Raw genomic sequence first — 18,719 nt, 5'->3', positions numbered from 1 at the left:
TTTTCAAATATCTATTCATGACTGTTATTTGAAAATCATATTTATAGATCTACTCTCTGAAATCCCTGAAATAAATGGAGTGAAAATTGAGCCTAGATAGGCCTTAGAACAATTAATATTTTCAAAAGAGCAGTCCAAGTGCTGTACCATTTCAGACGCTTGAAGTCAAGTTTGTCTCTGCCATCTTTGGAAGAGGTCCACTATTTTTAGGGGATGTAGGCCTTTAACCATGATAATTCCAAAGGAAATATGAAATGTGCTTGGTCATTCATCTGTTAATATTATGAAAAACATTCACTATTCACATGAACAAGAGCAGCTTACAAGGGAAGTACCAGCGTATTTTGACCATCACAATTCTGTTCTGGTCATTGTATCACACAATACACAACTGAGCACTACTCCAACCCTCAGTCTCCATGGTCTAATGGATAGAGCATCTGCCCGGAGACCCCCTCAGTGGTCTAGTGGAAAGAGCATCTGCCCGGAGACCCCCTCCGTGATCTAGTGGATAGAGAATCTGCCTGGAGACCCCCTCAATGGTCTAGTGGAAAGAGCATCTGCCCGGAGACCCCCTCAGTGGTCTAGTGGATAGAGAATCTGCCTTGAGACCCCCTCAGTGGTCTAGTAGATAGAGCATCTGCCCGGAGACCCCCCTCCATGATCAAGTGGATAGAGCATCTGCCTGGAAACCCCCTCAGTGGTCTTGTGGATAGAGCATCTGCCTGGAGACCCCCTCAGTGGTCTTGTGGATAGAGCATCTGCCCGGAGACCCCCTCCAGGATCTAGTGGATGGAGCATCTGCCCAGAGACCACCTCCGTGATCTAGTGGATACAGCATCTGCCCTGAGACCCCCTCAGTGGTCTAGTGGATAGAGAATCTGCCTGGAGACCCCCTCAGTGGTCTAGTGGAAAGAGCATCTGCCCAGAAACCCCCTCAGTGGTCTAGTGGATAGAGCAATTGCCCGGAGACCCCCTCTGTGGTCTAGTGGATACAGCATCTGCCTGGAGACCCCCTCCGTGATCTAGTGCATAGAGCAATTGCCCGGAGACCCCCTCAGGGGTCTAGTGGATAGAGCAATTGCCCGGAGACCCCCTCAGTGGTCTAGTGGATAGAGCAATTGCCCGGAGACCCCCTCAGTGGTCTAGTGGATAGAGCATCTGCCTGGAGACCCCCCTCAGTGGTCTAGTGGATGGAGCATCTGCCCAGAGACCACCTCCGTGATCTAGTGGATAAAGCATCTGCCCAGAGACCACCTCCGTGATCTAGTGGATACAGCATCTGCCCTGAGACCCCCTCAGTGGTCTAGTGGATAGAGCAACTGCCCGGAGACCCCCTCAGTGGTCTAGTGGATAGAGCACCTGCCCGGAGACCCCCTCCGTGATCTAGTGGATAGAGAATCTGCCCAGAGACCCCCTCAGTGGTCTAGTGGATAGAGCATCTGCCTTGAGACCCCCTTCGTGATCTAGTGGATAGAGCATCTGCCCGGAGACCCCCTCCGTGATCTAGTGGATAGAGCATCTGCCCGGAGACCACCTCTGTGGTCTAGTGGATAGAGCATCTGCCCGGAGACCCCCTCCGTGGTCTAGTGGATAGAGCATCTTCCCAGAGACCCCCACCGTGGTCTAGTGGATAATACGAGCCACTATTTGATAAATCAGACATGTTCCTACCCCATTTATGATGACGGAGATGGGGACACTGAGGAGATAAAGCTCCTATGGGTTTTTTTAAATTTGAGGTATCTGGAGAATTGATACCTATTCTTTTCAATTTGGAACCGAACTCTTTAGCCAGTCAGAATCAAGCATTCTTCAGTGTCGTGGAAGAATCCTGGGTAATGTTAATAGCCTCTGGGCCTATTATCGCAACACTACGGTATACAAAATTTACAGAATACAGTAAACTATGGTCATACGAACTCAAGGGACCCCAAATTGTAGTAATTCGTTATAAGCATACATACAGCATATACAGCTTAAGGACGTGAGACCAAAAGAACAGTTTGTTATATCCGTTATATTGTTATAAACGTGTTCAATATAAACATAGTTAACTGTACCTTCATATACTTACTATCCAGTACATAAAACAAGAAATTACTATACCCAACATGCTTTGGGGAATAAGTTTTAGCAGGTTTTAGTGTTATATAGGGAGACTTTTATAAGTTGAGGCTAAAGTTGCAGGCTGCTTTGACTCACCACTTTCTCATACAATCTACCAAACTCCACTTTATTAGGGGTTAGAATGGCTTTTGTATAGTTGTTGATCACTGAAGGATTGTCTGTCACCAGGAACAGCCCATCCTGAAACAGATGGAATAGGTATTATCATTACTCGTTATGGAACCAACCTATCTGATTGGTCAGTTGCCATCTTATATAATCATGTACAAGACGGCATAGGACATAGTGTGCGAAATACGCATCAGTCGGAAAGCGCACGTTAAATCTCCAAAGTAAGTAAGTAAGTAAGGCATAGGACAGAATGTCAAACTTCTCTATGTGTGATGTACAGTCAATTCAGAATACCGAATTAAACATAATAAGCGCCCACAGAGATTTTTGCTAATATATTGGCTCGTGCACAATTCTCATTCAGATTGATCTATGTACACAAGACTTATTTATTCATGTATAATACACACTCGTGTGTTATATGCACCCTTAACTTTGGGAAATTAAATTCTGGAAAAATATATCGGTCATGTATAATACGCACAGACTTTTCTTTTGTATCATTTCAGGCTGTCAGCATAAACCACGAAATTTACGATCTTTCAACTCTGTTTTTTTTTCACCAAAATTTTATTCTCATAAGAGCCGCCTATTTCTAATTTTGGGAGCGCCCTGGGCGCTTATTACGTCAAATACGGTAGTCCATTAGCCCATTATTGATAGAACCTTTTCATGAATTACTTGAATTGTTGAACTGCTGACTACTTCAATTCATCTAGTGTTTCTTTGTTTCAGATGACAACTTACACGTACATTTTTATATAAAGGGTAGTAACTCTTTTAACATTAGGACCTTATCCTCTTCTGGCTACCAGACATAAGCATAATTATGGTTTCGCTGAAAAATCTAGAAACACAATACATTTTTTACCATCCCAAAGACTTGGACTTACAGGGGTTTATAATACTTCCTAAATACTGAAACAGGAGACATGTTTGTCACTATGGTAACATCACAGTATCTTCTGTGTCAGGCATCTTCTATTTTCCAGCATTGTATATACCATTAGAATATAAATGAGTGTCCACCAGCCTATGTCAAAGTCTGGTTTTCACTGGACTTTGATATAGGCTAGTGGACACTTTAACTTCAGGAAGATGTAGAGACTGAACACAAAATCGGCCAATCTATGGCAGACACTATCATTTCAATAGTCTGAGTATGTCAACTTATGTCGACATTTTAAACCTGGAGTGAGTGAGTGATTATACGCCACTTTCCAACATTCCAGCAATATCATGTCGGGAACACCAGAAATAGGCTTCACACATTGCACCCATTTGGGGATTAGAACCTAGGCATTTAGGGAGACAAGCAAATGCTTTAACAACAACCCCATCGCCTCTTTTGAACCTGGAAACATAACCACATAGAATAAGTGACTAACATTTTTTTCTTAGAAGGATCTGATCCATATAACAATCTTCAATATACAAATGATGCCGCCCCTTGATGCAATATTCATGCAATACTTACAGCATCTATCACCATTGGCATGTTTCTTCCCTTAGCTGCTTCTATAACTCTCTGGAAAACAGATTGTGTTGAACATGAATCACTCCAGCAGCATCATCAACTAGTAAGCCCATCATGAATACTCGGTTAACTGGTTACCGTTTGATTAGAATTCCTAACTGGTTAAAAAATGTGCAAGCTGGTATTGGTTATCCTATTTTAATTAGGGGTGAAACAATACAGCAAGGTCATGATACGTATCACAATAAATAGGTCACGATACAATACGTATCACAATAAATAGGTCACGATACGATACGTATCACAAATAGGTCACGATACGATACGTATCACAATAAATAGGTCTTGATATGATACGTATCACAATAAATGGGTCTTGATATGATAAGTATCACAATAAATAGGTCACGACACGATACGTATCACAATAAATAAGTCTTGATACGATATGTATCACAATAAATAGGTCTTGATACGATATGTATCACAATAAATAGGTCTTGATACGATACGTATCACAAAAAATAGGACACGATACGCATACTTATGTCATATCGCATGGAAACTTCTTGACAATAAATATATCAGAGCAAGTTCAAAAAGAAAAGCTAGCTGTACACAGATGTTCGTAGCGGCTATGTTTAGTAGTGAACATGAAACACTAATTACAACACATTTTGCGATATCTGACTGACAAAAACTCCATGGGTCATTAAAAGAGTAGTACCGATAAGTAATTTATTTCAGCAAGTGTATCATCTTGTATTGATACAGAAAAAAATGAATCGTATCGTCACATGAAAATTCATGTTGCACTGATGTATTGTTCCACCCCTAATTTTAATATTACTAATAATCATTTGCAATTTATGAAACTATCTTTATTAATATTGTCCGAATCTGATGTATTCACTGTAAAATAGTTATAGGACACTGAATCCATTAATACATTTAAAGTTGTAGTATATCGTTGTGACGACTTCTAAATAAGGCACACATTTCTTATAGTCAGAATGACAGGTACTGTATCCATTCACACATATAAGGGTAACGCTATTTTTCAGGGCATTATCATTTGCAGAAGCCCAAGGTCTTCCATTAACTGCCCGATGAAGGAGGGCAGTTGAAAAGACCGAGGGCTTCTGCAAATGATAATGCCCTGAAAAAGAGCGTTACCGTTATTATAGCTAAAATGGATGGAATTTGTTATCAAATAAAAACAACATCGGTTTTGAAACATTTACTGCAATCAACACGAATGTCACTGACCACATTTTACAAATATGGAAACGTCATAGAACAAACCAGATGACGTCACTATAATTTTACTATACTATATATTTTCTCTACCCTATGACGTCACCTAACAACGGGGCTTGATAATGGCCCGTCATCAAGCAATATGAGGGCATTATCAAGTTACAGTGGCCCGCTCATTTCTGATAACGTGTGGGCGGTTTAATGATAATTCTATCCATTTTAGCTATAATGTCTTTTAACACATCAGGTTGATTCAAAGTATGTCCATCCGAAACAGAAAATAACTTTCAGTCAGGAATTACTGTGGAACAACTTTTTCTGTTTGGTTATCTGTACCTTGCACTGGACATGTTTTCAATATTATATATCATAAAAACAGTTAATCCGATACAAAACGGTTTCAGTAAGACGGGTAACTGATTAAAACACTATTCAAACTATGGCATTCCCAGAAACTAGGACTAATCCTATTGCAAAAACAAAATTCATAAATGTTAAGGTTTCTGTATAAGCGGCATAAATTTCTCAAATTTGATATAGTTACTAAGAAGTGTAAATTATTTTGTTTTAAAGCCAGACTTCAATTCCTATATCAACCAACTTTAAAGTTTGTTGAAATAGCTTTTCTGAAGTTGTCTGAAATAAAAAATACAGTTAACCAGAAAATATTCTTGGTCAGTGGATCCATAAAGTAATAACTGCCGAAAAATCTGAAACTTCACCAGAAGTCTAGCGACATTTGACTTACTGTGGTAGTTGTTAGGACAGCAGCATCTCTGCCTAGCCCTGGCCCTATGACAAGGGAGTGAAGTCTGGGTAGTACAGCTGTAACACTGGACACTGCGTTACCTTCATCTCTGTAATAGTCAGGTCAGTCGAGTGAGTGAGTGAGTGACACAGGTCTAAGATGGCTATCGTTTTGAACTTGGTTAGACCATAAATATGGATATAGTGCTGCCTTTGCAAGGATCCTAACTGGATTTGATACCTAGTTTAGTGGATCTGTCTTTGTTAAGGGATGTATCAGTGGAGACTGGGTGAGTAATATAAAGAATTGACGAAATATTTGTTTGTGTTTATGGAGGTATAAACTAGTGTGAGTACTGTGTAAATTTGACTCCATAAACACCAAAAACATTGCATGCTCATCATTATTAATATTGAATGCAACAGTAAACCCTATTTCTCGTCACCTCAATCTCACTAAAATCAGATCTTAGTTATCGCTACCGCTAAACAAAGATCTGATGGACATCCCATTACAGGTCACGTCAGACCGACCTTGCGCGAACTTTGACCGACCAATGGAATGACCAATCAGAAGGCAGCTATCTCGTGCTTTACGGCACTAATTTAAGATTGGCGACTACGCTTCGAAACATATTTTGACAAATTCTCGATTACAAATTTGAAACCTGAACAAAAGAACATTCTGGAATGGCTAATAGATGGTCTAGATTGTATGGATTCAGTCGTTAAACCCGTAACTATTGTTTGGCGTTAAAGTTTTCGAGGTTGCATGATTAGAAATCACATTCCGACTGTCACTTTCATAATCTGGTAAGCGATGCTCTGATTGGTCGGATGAAAGGTCGTTCTGACGTGACCCCTAATGGGATGTCCTCAGATCTTTGTTGAGCGGTAGCTAGAACTGAGGTCTGATTTTAATGAGATTGTCGTCACCTCCACAGATGAGAAGATCTAAGTTTTAAAGGGAAGGGGGAAAGAGGTTGCCAATTGGTAGTTCAAGCAAGTTCAATTCAAGTTGTTTAAACACCATTTTGTTTATCAGCTAACATTTGTTGTACACCCTGTAATATAATATGAGTCAACAAGTTACACTTATCACATAGGGACAATGTGTGAGTTAATTACAATGGCTGGGCCTGTTCTGAAAATGGGCAATAGATTATTAAGCATAGTCCCCCTTTAAATACAATATGGCTGACTTCTATACTGAACTCACAAGCAAGGTAGGACAATCAGTTCTGGATTGTAAGATTTGATGGCAGTGGCAGCAGCTTGGGTGCAGAAGACGGTGGCCAGGTCTCCTCCCTAGGAGTAAAAGATACAAGATGTTTTAGTTCCATATATTTAATACCTTATTTGATGTAATAAGCGCCCAGGGCGCTCTCAAAATTAGAAATCGGGGGCTCTTATTGGGTTATTATTTTAGTGAAAGAAACTGAGTTGAAAGATAAATTTTGTGGTTTATGCTGACAGCATAAAATATTTATGTACGACAGAAATATTTTTTCCAGAATTTGATAGCCCATAATTAAGGGTGCATATAACACATGAGTGCGTATTATACGCGAATAGATAAATCTTGTGTACATTGATCAATCGGAAGGGGTGCTAATTGGGATTGTTCAACGGCCAATATATCAGCAAATATCACCATGGGTGCTTATTAGAGCGGGGCGCTTATTACGTCGAATACGGTACTTAGCCTGTGTGACAGTGTGCAATCTGCTTCTTACCTTTGGAGATGTTTTCACTCTTTTATGGATATTGAAGATTAGAAGCCAACTGCACATTGTCATAGCAACATTGTCATAATTACACTTTTCAACATTTAAAACTTTTAATCATATGCATATCCACCTATATTTATAATTAGCACTACAGTCACAAAATTAATTCCGCGTTTTCATTACACCTAAAAACATTTGACATTTTGTGAAAATCGTGTTGACATCTTCATTTGAGTAGTGGGGGGAAAAAATAATACTGGTTACATATAGTGGTATAGTCCCTTTTATCCCAGATAGTTTGAAAACCTGTACCACAAAGGTTTTAGAATAGTTTCTTCTAAAAACAGTAAGGCCTGAAAACTAAAAACATCATTGTGGCAATGTTCCATGATTGGCATGAAGTCAAGTTCGGTTGATTAAAATGAGAATTCAGTTGTGTTTTGAAACAGAGCTCCTCCCGCCATGAATGAATTCTCAACTTACCACTCTCAGTGAGGAGATGGCAGCATAATATGGGGCTCCTGTGTATCTGAAACAGATAGAGCCCACATTAGGGACCAGTCATTTTTTGCAGTTGGTGTGGGGTGACGCAATAATGTACTGAAAATAATGACCCTCCCCTAATGCTTGTTATATTTTGGATGTCCCTCCCCATGTCTTTGTACATTTCTTTCATGACCCTCACTGAAAAGACGAAATGCAAAAGCACCTAATATTTTACATGTTTTATAGTAGAATGTTAATTTTTTCATGACCCTGTATATTTTGTTATGACCTTCCCTAGAAGAGAAAACACTCATCCAAGGTTCTGGTTGAAAATTTAAAAACCAAGGAGAAGTGTTTTCTCTCACTTATCAACCATCAAAACAACACTAGTAATATTTGTTTTATATTATGCATAAAAGTGAGTTACGACAGTTTTAAGAAACACTCATAAAATATACCTGGCCACCTGGCCAGGAAAAATACGCTAAACATGGTACCTTCTCATGAACCACCTTTCTTCTGACCCATGAAGATCCGGGGTAGAATAGGTCTTCAGCAACCCATGCTTGCCTTAAAAGACGACTATGCTTGTCGTAAGAGCTAGGTGACTAACGGGATCGGGTGGTCAGGCTCTCTAACTTGGTTGAAGCATGTCATTGATCCCAATTGTGTGGATCGATGCTCATGATATCAATCACTGGATCATCTGGTCAGGACTTGATTATTTACAGACCACCGTCATATAGCTGGAATATTGCTGAGTGTGGCCTTAAACAACAAACAAACAAACATAAAGTGCCCACTAGCCTATATCTAAGTCCAGTGAAAACCGGACTTTGACATAGACTAGTGAAACACTAATTCCAAAATTCTTTGGCTACTCAATTCGTCACGTCAAGGAAACAGTAAAACCTCATGGTGCAACATAAGCATAGCTTACTATAGGTGACAGGACTTTGACCATTATAAAGCTTTGTTTGTAAGCAATAGCTGATAACCCCCGAGCTTATTCAGCTTTAATCGCCTTATTCTGCGACAGAATGTCCTGCTCCAGTGACCACACCGTGGGTGTAGGCTTATCACGTGACCAGACTGTTCCAGTGACCACACCGTGGGTGTAGGCTTATCACGTGACCAGACTGTTCCAGTGACCACACCGTGGGTGTAGGCTTATCACGTGACCAGACTGTTCCAGTGACCACACCGTGGGTGTAGGCTTATCATGTGACCAGACTGTTCCAGTGACCACACCGTGGGTGTAGGCTTATCACGTGACCAGACTGTTCCAGTGACCACACCATGGGTGTAGGCTTATCACGTGACCAGACTGTTCCATTGACAACACCGTGGGTGTAGGCTTATCACGTGACCAGACTGTTCCAGTGACCACACCATGGGTGTAGGCTTATCACGTGACCAGACTGTTCCAGTGACCTCACCATGGGTGAAGGCTTATCACGTGACCAGACTGCTCCAGTGACCACACCATGGGTGTAGACTTATCACGTGACCAGACTGTTCCAGTGACCACACTGTGGGTGTAGGCTTATCACGTGACCAGACTTTTCGAGTGACCACACCGTGGGTGTAGGCTTATCACGTGACCAGACTGTTCCAGTGACCACACCGTGGGTGTAGGCTTATCACGTGACCAGACTGTTCCAGTGACCACACTGTGGGTGTAGGCTTATCACGTGACCAGACTTTTCGAGTGACCACACCGTGGGTGTAGGCTTATCACGTGACCAGACTGTTCCAGTGACCACACCTTGGGTGTAGGCTTATCACGTGACCAGACTGTTCCATTGACCACACCGTGGGTGAAGGCTTATCACGTGACCAGACTGTTCCAGTGACCACACCGTGGGTGTAGGCTTATCAAGTGACCAGACTGTTCCAGTGACCACACCGTGGGTGAAGGCTTATCACGTGACCAGACTGTTCCAGTGACCACACCGTGGGTGTAGGCTTATCACGCGACCAGACTGTTCCAGTGACCACACCTTGGGCTGAGGCTTATCACGTGACCAGACTGTTCCAGTGACCACACCGTGGGCTGAGTCTTATCACGTGACCAGACTGTTCCAGTGACCACACCATGGGTGTATCACATGACCAGACTTTTCTCTTGTTTGTAAGCAAACACACTTTAAATCACAGTCACTAAAATTAGAGCAACATGTGTACACCATTGAGATTCAGCTGCAGACTGAGACCCCTGCACCGTCATGCCCTGCTCAACACAAGAGCAGACTACTGAAGAACAACAGTTACAATTGGAACAGGTCACCATGATATAGATCTACATGTACATATTACATGGGATCAATCTCATTATAACCAGATCTGAGTTCTCGCTACCGCTAAACAAAGATCTGAGGGCATCCTATTCCAAGTCATGTCAGAATGGCCTTTCATCCAACCAATCAGAGCGTTGCTTACCAGATCAGGAAAGTGACAGTCGGAATGTGATTTCTAACCATGCAACCTCAAAACATTTAACACAGGGTTTTCCAAACGACAGTTATGGGCTTGACGACTGAATCCATACAATCTACACTATCTATTACCCATTTCAGAATGTTTTTTTGTTCAGTTTTCAAATTCTTAATCTGAATCTTAATTTGTCAAAATACGTTTCGAAGCGTAGTGCTGAAACTAGTGCTGTCACAAGAAACAGGAGAAAGCGGCCTTCGGTTTGGCCAATGTCGACTTCTTGTCAGTCATTCCATTGGTCAATCAAAGTTCGTGAAAGGTAGGTCTGACATGACCCATAATTTGGATGTCCTCAGGTCTTTGTTTAGCGGTAGCAAGAACTAAGATCTGATTTTAATGAGATTGATATTACATATCATCACTAAATGCAACAGAATTTTAAAAAAATACACTTGCAAAGTACAAGCCTATTCCTTGAACTACATCCACTTACTCCCGACAACCACCAACAACACCAACCCGGCCGGCCTGTCCCTTGTGTCGGCTGTAGGAGAGGGGAGGGATGACAGCCTTCACCATCTGTGCCAGCTCTCCTGGACTCGGGTGACTTGACATGTTATGTGCTCCAAGATAACCTGGTACGAAATACAACAAACATGTCAGCAAGATAGATATAGACGTCACTGCACAACAAATGTGTATGATTTGCTGGCGCAATAAACCTTAGCACCAAATGTCATTAGTCAGTGTTAGTTCATTTTACAATACTGACCATTCTATTGTTTCCAAGGAACTTAGAGCTTACCTTTAAACAACAAACAAGAAAAAAAAATGGTTGCAAGGAGGTCATATATTAAAACACCACTACCAACCTGTTGTTATCGAAGAAATGGCAAAGACTAAAACAGAGTTAGAACATTAGCTAACTGGTCACTAGCCCAGGGCTAGTGTATACAAATTCCTGTGGACTGGTAAAAATGTCCCCTTTGTTTTAACACTAGAAGAGCATTTTATCTTTACCCAGGCTTGTAAAGGTCTTGAGTTTAGTTCTAACCCTGTTCAAGTACACTGTGGGTCATTGTAGGCACAAGAGCTACAGAAATGTAACTTTCTCTGTACACAAATTTGTAACGTGCCAAAATATATCCAACTACATGTAAGCCACGTGAGTTTCTTGACAACCAAACTAAAGCTGTTTTCGTGCATTTCTTAATAAGACTCGTCATACATATTGCCGCGAGTTAGGCAACCTTTGTGGTATAGAGAAAGATTTTGTTTGCTTGTTTTTTTGTTGTTTAACACTGCACTCAGCAATATTCAAGCTATATTACAGAGATCTGTAAATATTCAAGTCTGGACCAGACAATCCTGTGATGGATATCATGAGCATCGATCCACAGAATTGGGATACAATGACATGCACCAACCAAGTCAGCGAGCCTGACCACCCAATAGTCACCATTTATGGCAAGCATGGGTTGCTGAAGACCTATTCTACCCCAAATCTTCATGGATCTTAAAGAGAAAGGTACCTGGGATATATTTGTGTGTACAGAACATGCAGATAGGAATCTGTGACACATTTCTGTAGATCTAGTGGCCCACAGGTGACAATGACCAAAACAGCCCCCATTACATGGTCAGTACGGGGATGCCAGTCAGCTGTAATGATCACTTCCCATTTCACACATTGATGTTTCAGCACAATGACAATGCAAAACACACATGAACGATAAAAAACAACGAATATTCATCATGTTTGTCTCTAACCTAGACCTAACTAAGCAGCTAAGTCGACTGGAAAAGATTCATTATTACATTTACACTAATTCCTCATACAAACTGGCACCATACAACACTAATACTAAATATTTAGCGTATTGTCTTGTGGTGATCTGACACTGACAGTAGTGACAGTGATCCTCGAATACTGATTATCTCACGCGTTGAGCTGAAAAAAAGAGAGAAGAAACAGTAGTTTTTAGCGTTTATTCTCATTGACATATGTTACCAGGACCTTTATTTACCTGATCGGAGTATCCGACCCCTTCCTGAGATGTAGGACAAGACGCCTGACAATGTAAACATGTTTGACAGCTTGAAAACAAATGCAAATGTACGAATTCAATGTGGTCACGCTGACACAAATTTCGCGCACTTGCCCACTTCCGGTTTGGGTTTTTCTAAAAGTGCTCCTGGAATTTAGTACGATTTAGAGACAGTCGGGAAAATGTGCTTCAGAAATTATATCTCTCCACTACATATCACAAGGATTCTTTTTTAAACCAGTACTTTTCTCTACTAACACAGATGAAAGATGACCTATATTCTGATCGTATCATAGTGTAGCCGTATAGTGGATGTCTTTTCATAAAGTGAACAAACACATGCTACGGGTGTGAGATCTTTAATGCGATGCCGTTTGTATAAGGAAATCAAAGACACCCTGAAACACATAATTAAATAATAAATAACAGGTACAACATACTTATCAACGCTACATAAGTATACATAGCATGGGCTTATCACAAATAAGTATACATATCGGTCAACCATTAAAACACTAGATACATTTAGATTACACAGTAAGTCTTAGACAAATATAAACAATGCAATGCATACCTTGTATGTAACACAAGGGGTGACTCCCCACTGCCACATTAGGGCAACACCATACTCATCGCGGAGAACGGAAGGTTCGGGGTTCGATCCCCGACCGCGTCATACCAAAAGACGTTAAAAGATGGTACATGTTGTTACCCTGTCTGGCGCTCGGCATTAAGGGGCTAAAACAAGGACTGGTCGGCTCGGAGTCAGTATACTGTGTCTGAGTGGGGTATTCATGTTAAACTGCGGCATGGTATCTCAGTGAGCTAGCACTATAAATCGGCATCAGTCCGGACTAGTACAAGCAGCCACACACACACATACACGTGCATGCACGTCGCTATATAAGTGCAATAATCTTGGACGCGACGTTAAACCCAATTTCACCTCACCCATACTCATCGACCAGAATGAAAAATACAAAGACTAAAACACTATTTAATATTTTAAATATTGATCGCAGTAATACACACATTCTATTTACAATGGTTCGCATGTATCACATCTGAATCTGTACATTACAAACACTATTCAGAAAAAAAACCCTTTTAAAACATTATAGAAGTTAAACAACACTTACACACATATTTCATTGAAGTGATGAAATATCTTTTAGTGATAAATTATAGTTGTTTTGCATATTTTATGCAGATGTAAATAATTAGACATAACCTACATTTATATTAGATTATATACAATTAGTTTACTTAATATAACACTTTCAACATACCGTATAACTTCGATACAACACAAAATACCGATTATAGCCATTTAACTCCCCAGATTAAAGACTGCAACTTTATTCTTTGCTGGTCTGAGCAGTTCTGTCAGTTCATGCCCACGAGCACGGGTATGGTGCTGATAAACCTAGACACATAATCGGGGCGAACAGGGATTCGAACCCACAATCATAGGTTTCTGGCGAGCCCAGCGAAATTGCGGCGCCTTAGACGACTTGGCCACCCGTGCCACCCAATGAGGAGTGACCCAGGACAGATAGATTGTGTTATAGTTGACTGAAAAAATACCTAAATGTAACAAACAACTAATTATATGTTATAAATATATGTAAAAACCTGAAAAGAAATTAAAAGAAATATATACAAAAACTACATCGGCCACGATAGCATTTTATGATGCGCACGTAAAATATACTCAGCTACCTCTGACCTATGCATGGATATTTAATCTCGTGACCCCTATGCTGTTCATATAACCTCGCCTCGTAACAGTAAGCAGTGTAAATAAATAACTGCCGGTACATGAAAAAAATTACTACTGATACAGGTATCGTTAGTGATTGTTCGCTTAGTTCACCATGCAGGCGCACTCAGGGCACAATATGAATCGATGTATCAGCGATCTTTTAAAAAACATCGTTATGCCTGAAAAAAGATATGTCACTTGATTCGTATTGTAACTTCTACAATACATATTTATTCAACAATAACGCACCTTATAACACATGGAGCCCAAATGTAAGCCATATGAAATATTTATATCGTACATAGCTGTGATGCTGTAAGAGAAAACAAATCACCAAAAAGACAAAAAAACAATAACATTAATGAAAGGCGGCAAAACCCTTTCCATATTCATAAGTAATCTCTGCCTAAAGCACAGTAAATTGTACGATTCCGACCGTATCATGAGCCTGTGTTTATGAGACACTATCACACAGTGATGGTACCATGTGTTCGCGAAAAAGTGAGCACATCCTGCCCAACTGGTGGCACCTATCACAAACACATGCAAAGGCAAGTCAACTGTTCATCTTAAAAAAACCACGGGAACAAGCCACAATTGTGAATAGCATGGGACACCATTTTAGTCACTGATGCATCAAATTTGGAAATGTCCTCCACATGTCTACCATAAGTGAGTGAGTGAGTATGGTTTTACGCCGCTTTTAGCAATATTCCAGCAATATCACGGCGGGGGACACCAGAAATGGGCTTCACACATTGTACCCCTGTCGGGAATCGAACCCGGGTCTTCGGCGTGACGAGCGAACGCTTTAACCACTAGGCTACCCGACCGCCCCGTCTACCATAAGACTTTACTGTGGCCTTGAATGTTGTAATCACACAATCTTTGAGCAAGAATCGTAAGACGCTCTTTGAAATCTTTATGGAAAGAGCATACTCGATTGTACCTAAAAAATTGTGAAATGTAGACAGAAAGGAGGGAGCTGCTGGAATATTGCTTGACTTGAAGGGAAAGGTCATCCCTCCTGTCATACAGACTTATTGAGAGTGTTTTGTCACTCTGAATGACAGTTCCATGGGAAAAGAGATAGCGGTTGTCAAGTCCACGAGCAGTCCTGACCCTGGCCTCTTCGATGTCCGTTTGTTTGGCGAGACATACTTTGTTTGTTTGTTGTTTAACGCCGCACTCAGCAATATTCCAGCTATATGACGGCGGTCTGTAAATTAATCGAAATTAGTGTTTCAAATGTCTAATGTTGTAAACTTGAAGACAAGAATTGAAACTTTTGCGTTATGGATGACGGGAATTGAACCCACAGTCTCCTCATTTGTAGTCAGACACTCTAACCATTAGACCACGGAACGGGTGGAAGACAGGTTGGTTGGTTTGTTGTTTTACGCCGCACTCAGCAGTATTCCAGCTATATGACGGCGGTCTGTAAATAATCGAGTCTGGGCCAGACAATCCAGTGAGTGACATCATGAGCATCGATCCACGCAATTGGGATACGATGACATGCATCAACCAAGTCAGTAAGCCTGACCACCCGATCCCGTTTGTCGCCTCTTACGACAAGCATAGTCGCCTTTTACGGCCAGCATGGGTAGCTTAAGACCTATTCTCCCCCGCATCTTCACGCTTTGGCAGATCTCTTATAGACGTGTGCTGCCGTCTGAACATTCATCTGATGAACGGTAGATTTCCTTCCGACAAGACAGTAAACTATACATGTATAGCAAATGGGGGACATGGTCTTGTGGACTATAGTATGGCTACATCTAGATCCAGGACTTTGGGGTAATGCGAGACGACTACCCAATCTCATTAAATTCAGATCTTAGTTTTCGCTACCGCTAAACAAAGATCTGAGGACATCCAATTACGGGTCACGTCAGAACGACCTTTCGCGAATTTTGACCGACCAATGAAATGACTGACAAGAAATCGACATTAGCCAATCAGAAGGCAGCTTTCTCGAGCTTTACGACACTAGTTTCAAACTGGCGACTACGCTTCGAAGCATATTTTGACGTATTCTCGATTTAAAAAATTAAAACTGATTAGAAGAACATTCTGGAATGGATTATAGATGGCCTAGATTGTATGGATATAATCATAAAACCCGTAACTGTCATTCGGAATACCCCGTGTTAAATATTTCGTGGTTGCATGATTAGTAAACACATTCCGACTGTCACCTTCATGATCTGGTACGCGACGCTCTGATTGGTTGGATGAAAGGTCGTCCTGACGTGACCCTTAATGGGATGTCCTCAGATCTTTGTTTAGCGGTAGCGAGAACTAAGATCTGATTTTAATGAGATTGAACGACTACCCATGAGATCATTTCCCAATATCATGTACCATCACAACAAATCGGTCTGATCAGAAGAATCTGATGAAAATAACCTCAGACGATCACAAATGCAACCCACATAACACATTACCGGTGGACCAGTGATTCGGCACAGATTTTCCATGATATCATGTCAGATGATGCGACACACACTCTTGATTGCACGTTTCTCTTATACCGTTAGTAACAGTATCGATGGATCAAATATTATACTCGGGATCTCATGCAGAAGAGGTGGGACACCCAGGTAGGAAGCAATAAACTACACGAATTGAAACCAACAATCGGTCATATCTACTTGGGTTGCCAGTCAAGACATGACGAGGTCGTTTTACGACGATGTCGTATTGGCCACAGTCGGTTTACACACGAATATCTGCTTAAGACAGATGAGGACGAACCTCCTATGTGTATCCCTTGTGATGAAAGATTCACCGTCAAGCATAAATTGCTTGACTGTGTGGACTTTGCAATCGCAAGGGATTCACATTATCAAAGCGTAAATCTGAAAGATCTCTTTTCCCTTGTCAGCGGGCATCTTATCTTATCTTATTTGAAAGAATTTGGTCTGTATAATAAATTTTAGATATGTATGTGAATAAGTAGATGCTTGTTTTTAAATTTTGTGTGATGCAATTAGCAACTGACATTATTGAAGGCTCTGTCCAGGAGGTTAACGTAGCGTAAAATATTGTCCCCCTGTGTGACACGTAATCCTATCATAATCGATGTATCTATCATCAACCAGTGTTTTTAAGCCAACTCATTGCTGATAATTTTTAATATTGGCTAGTATTATGCATAACCACCAGTAGCTAAAGTGATGACGTACATCCTGCTGGGGTATCATGCAGGAAGCCGAGGTACTGTAATTCCCCATGATCCCCAGCGAGGTGGCCTTGCTTTGGTTGGTGGTGGCCTATAGCCCGTGTTTTAAAACTGTATTATATTGTTATGCTCAAATATGTTTCATAAATTGTTTTTAAATATAGTGTGCATGAATTGATTTTAAATATTACTTTGCATAGATGACTCAATTGTTACCATATTAAACTTGGTCTCGTCGCTATATGGCTGGAACAATGCCGATGCGACGTTAGATTTTAGCTCCCTCACTCGATGGAGCTATCATGTGTTTGACCCAGACATTGGAAAGGGCGGAAAAATGCATGTCACGCACGTGGCCTTGTTCCAAGTGAAACAAGTCAACTGATAATCAACCTAAAAAGGTGGGATGGCCACTGTGAACATTTAAAACCAGAAAATTATTGACGGCTATATATTTTTCGAAATTCAAATGATGAAGATGATTTGAAATTTATAAAAATACTTAGCATTACTTAAAGCATATGTGCCGTCAAAGGAAGAGCGACTATGCAAATAAAGCAAGACAGAACTTGTGCAAAGCTTTCCATAGTGGAGCAGACTTTTTTGGGAAAATTTGTTAAATTAAACTTCAAAAGAGACGACTGTTGTGGTATATCGTGGTTTCACTATTTTAAAAGATTTGTTCTCCGTTGATAAGGCTTTCACTGAAGATGAAAATATGAATGTTCAACTTCACCAACATGACACGAGCTGTGGATCACGTGAGGAGAACACTCCTTATGAAGTCAGCTGCTCAGTAAAATACGGCTCCGATTTTAGCTTGTATCAACAAAATGCCGAAAAACAAGTCACTTGGCATTGACAGTTTTCCCACAAAGTTCTTTAAGGGAACGATTGACATCTTATTGCCATTACATTGTGAATTATTTTATAACACTCTTAATACCGGTGATTTTCCAGATGTCTGGTGTAAAACCATTATCTCCCCTCTTCAAAAGGAGGTAACACGACATTCTCCAGATAACTATCGTGGCATTTCTTTGTTGAGTGTTATACCTAAAATAATCACAGCGGTATTAAATGCAAGGCTTACGAAAGGAGTACATGACCAAAATATTTTAACAGAATATGAAGCTGTTTTTTGTCAAAATTATTCCAAAACAGATCAAATAATTAATTTGTATGCAATGGCAAGAAAATGCATCTCTAAACGTAAAGGTAGATTTTAATGAATATTTATAGATTTCTCGAAAACATTTGATAGTGTCTGTCACATGCGATTATTATACCGTCTGTTATTCATGATAAAACAACACATGTTGTCTGAAATACGTACAGTAAA

The 18,719-nt window shown here is 40.6% G+C and overlaps 1 protein-coding gene across 1 annotated transcript in view; it reads right to left on the bottom strand.

Moving 5' to 3' along the window:
• LOC124129467 (ATP-dependent (S)-NAD(P)H-hydrate dehydratase-like) overlaps positions 1 to 12,535 on the bottom strand; it is a 378,497-nt gene extending 365,962 nt beyond the window's left edge. The window contains exons 1-7 of the mRNA XM_048387393.1: positions 12,405 to 12,535; positions 10,871 to 11,012; positions 7,939 to 7,984; positions 6,945 to 7,033; positions 5,727 to 5,835; positions 3,719 to 3,769; positions 2,206 to 2,310 (exon numbers count right to left, since the gene is read on the bottom strand). Coding sequence (XP_048243350.1) covers positions 2,206 to 2,310; positions 3,719 to 3,769; positions 5,727 to 5,835; positions 6,945 to 7,033; positions 7,939 to 7,984; positions 10,871 to 11,012; positions 12,405 to 12,465 — 603 coding nt within the window. The 5' untranslated portion in view covers positions 12,466 to 12,535. The remainder of the gene's footprint in view (positions 1 to 2,205; positions 2,311 to 3,718; positions 3,770 to 5,726; positions 5,836 to 6,944; positions 7,034 to 7,938; positions 7,985 to 10,870; positions 11,013 to 12,404) is intronic.
• Between the last annotated feature and the right edge of the window lie 6,184 nt (positions 12,536 to 18,719).

Source organism: Haliotis rufescens, unplaced genomic scaffold (genome assembly GCF_023055435.1).
Source record: "Haliotis rufescens isolate VD_foot unplaced genomic scaffold, xgHalRufe1.0.p SCAF_7, whole genome shotgun sequence".
In the NCBI taxonomy this organism is placed as follows: Eukaryota; Metazoa; Mollusca; class Gastropoda; order Lepetellida; family Haliotidae; genus Haliotis; species Haliotis rufescens.
Note: the sequence above shows the minus strand (reverse complement) of the source record. Positions and strands in the feature narration are given on the sequence as shown.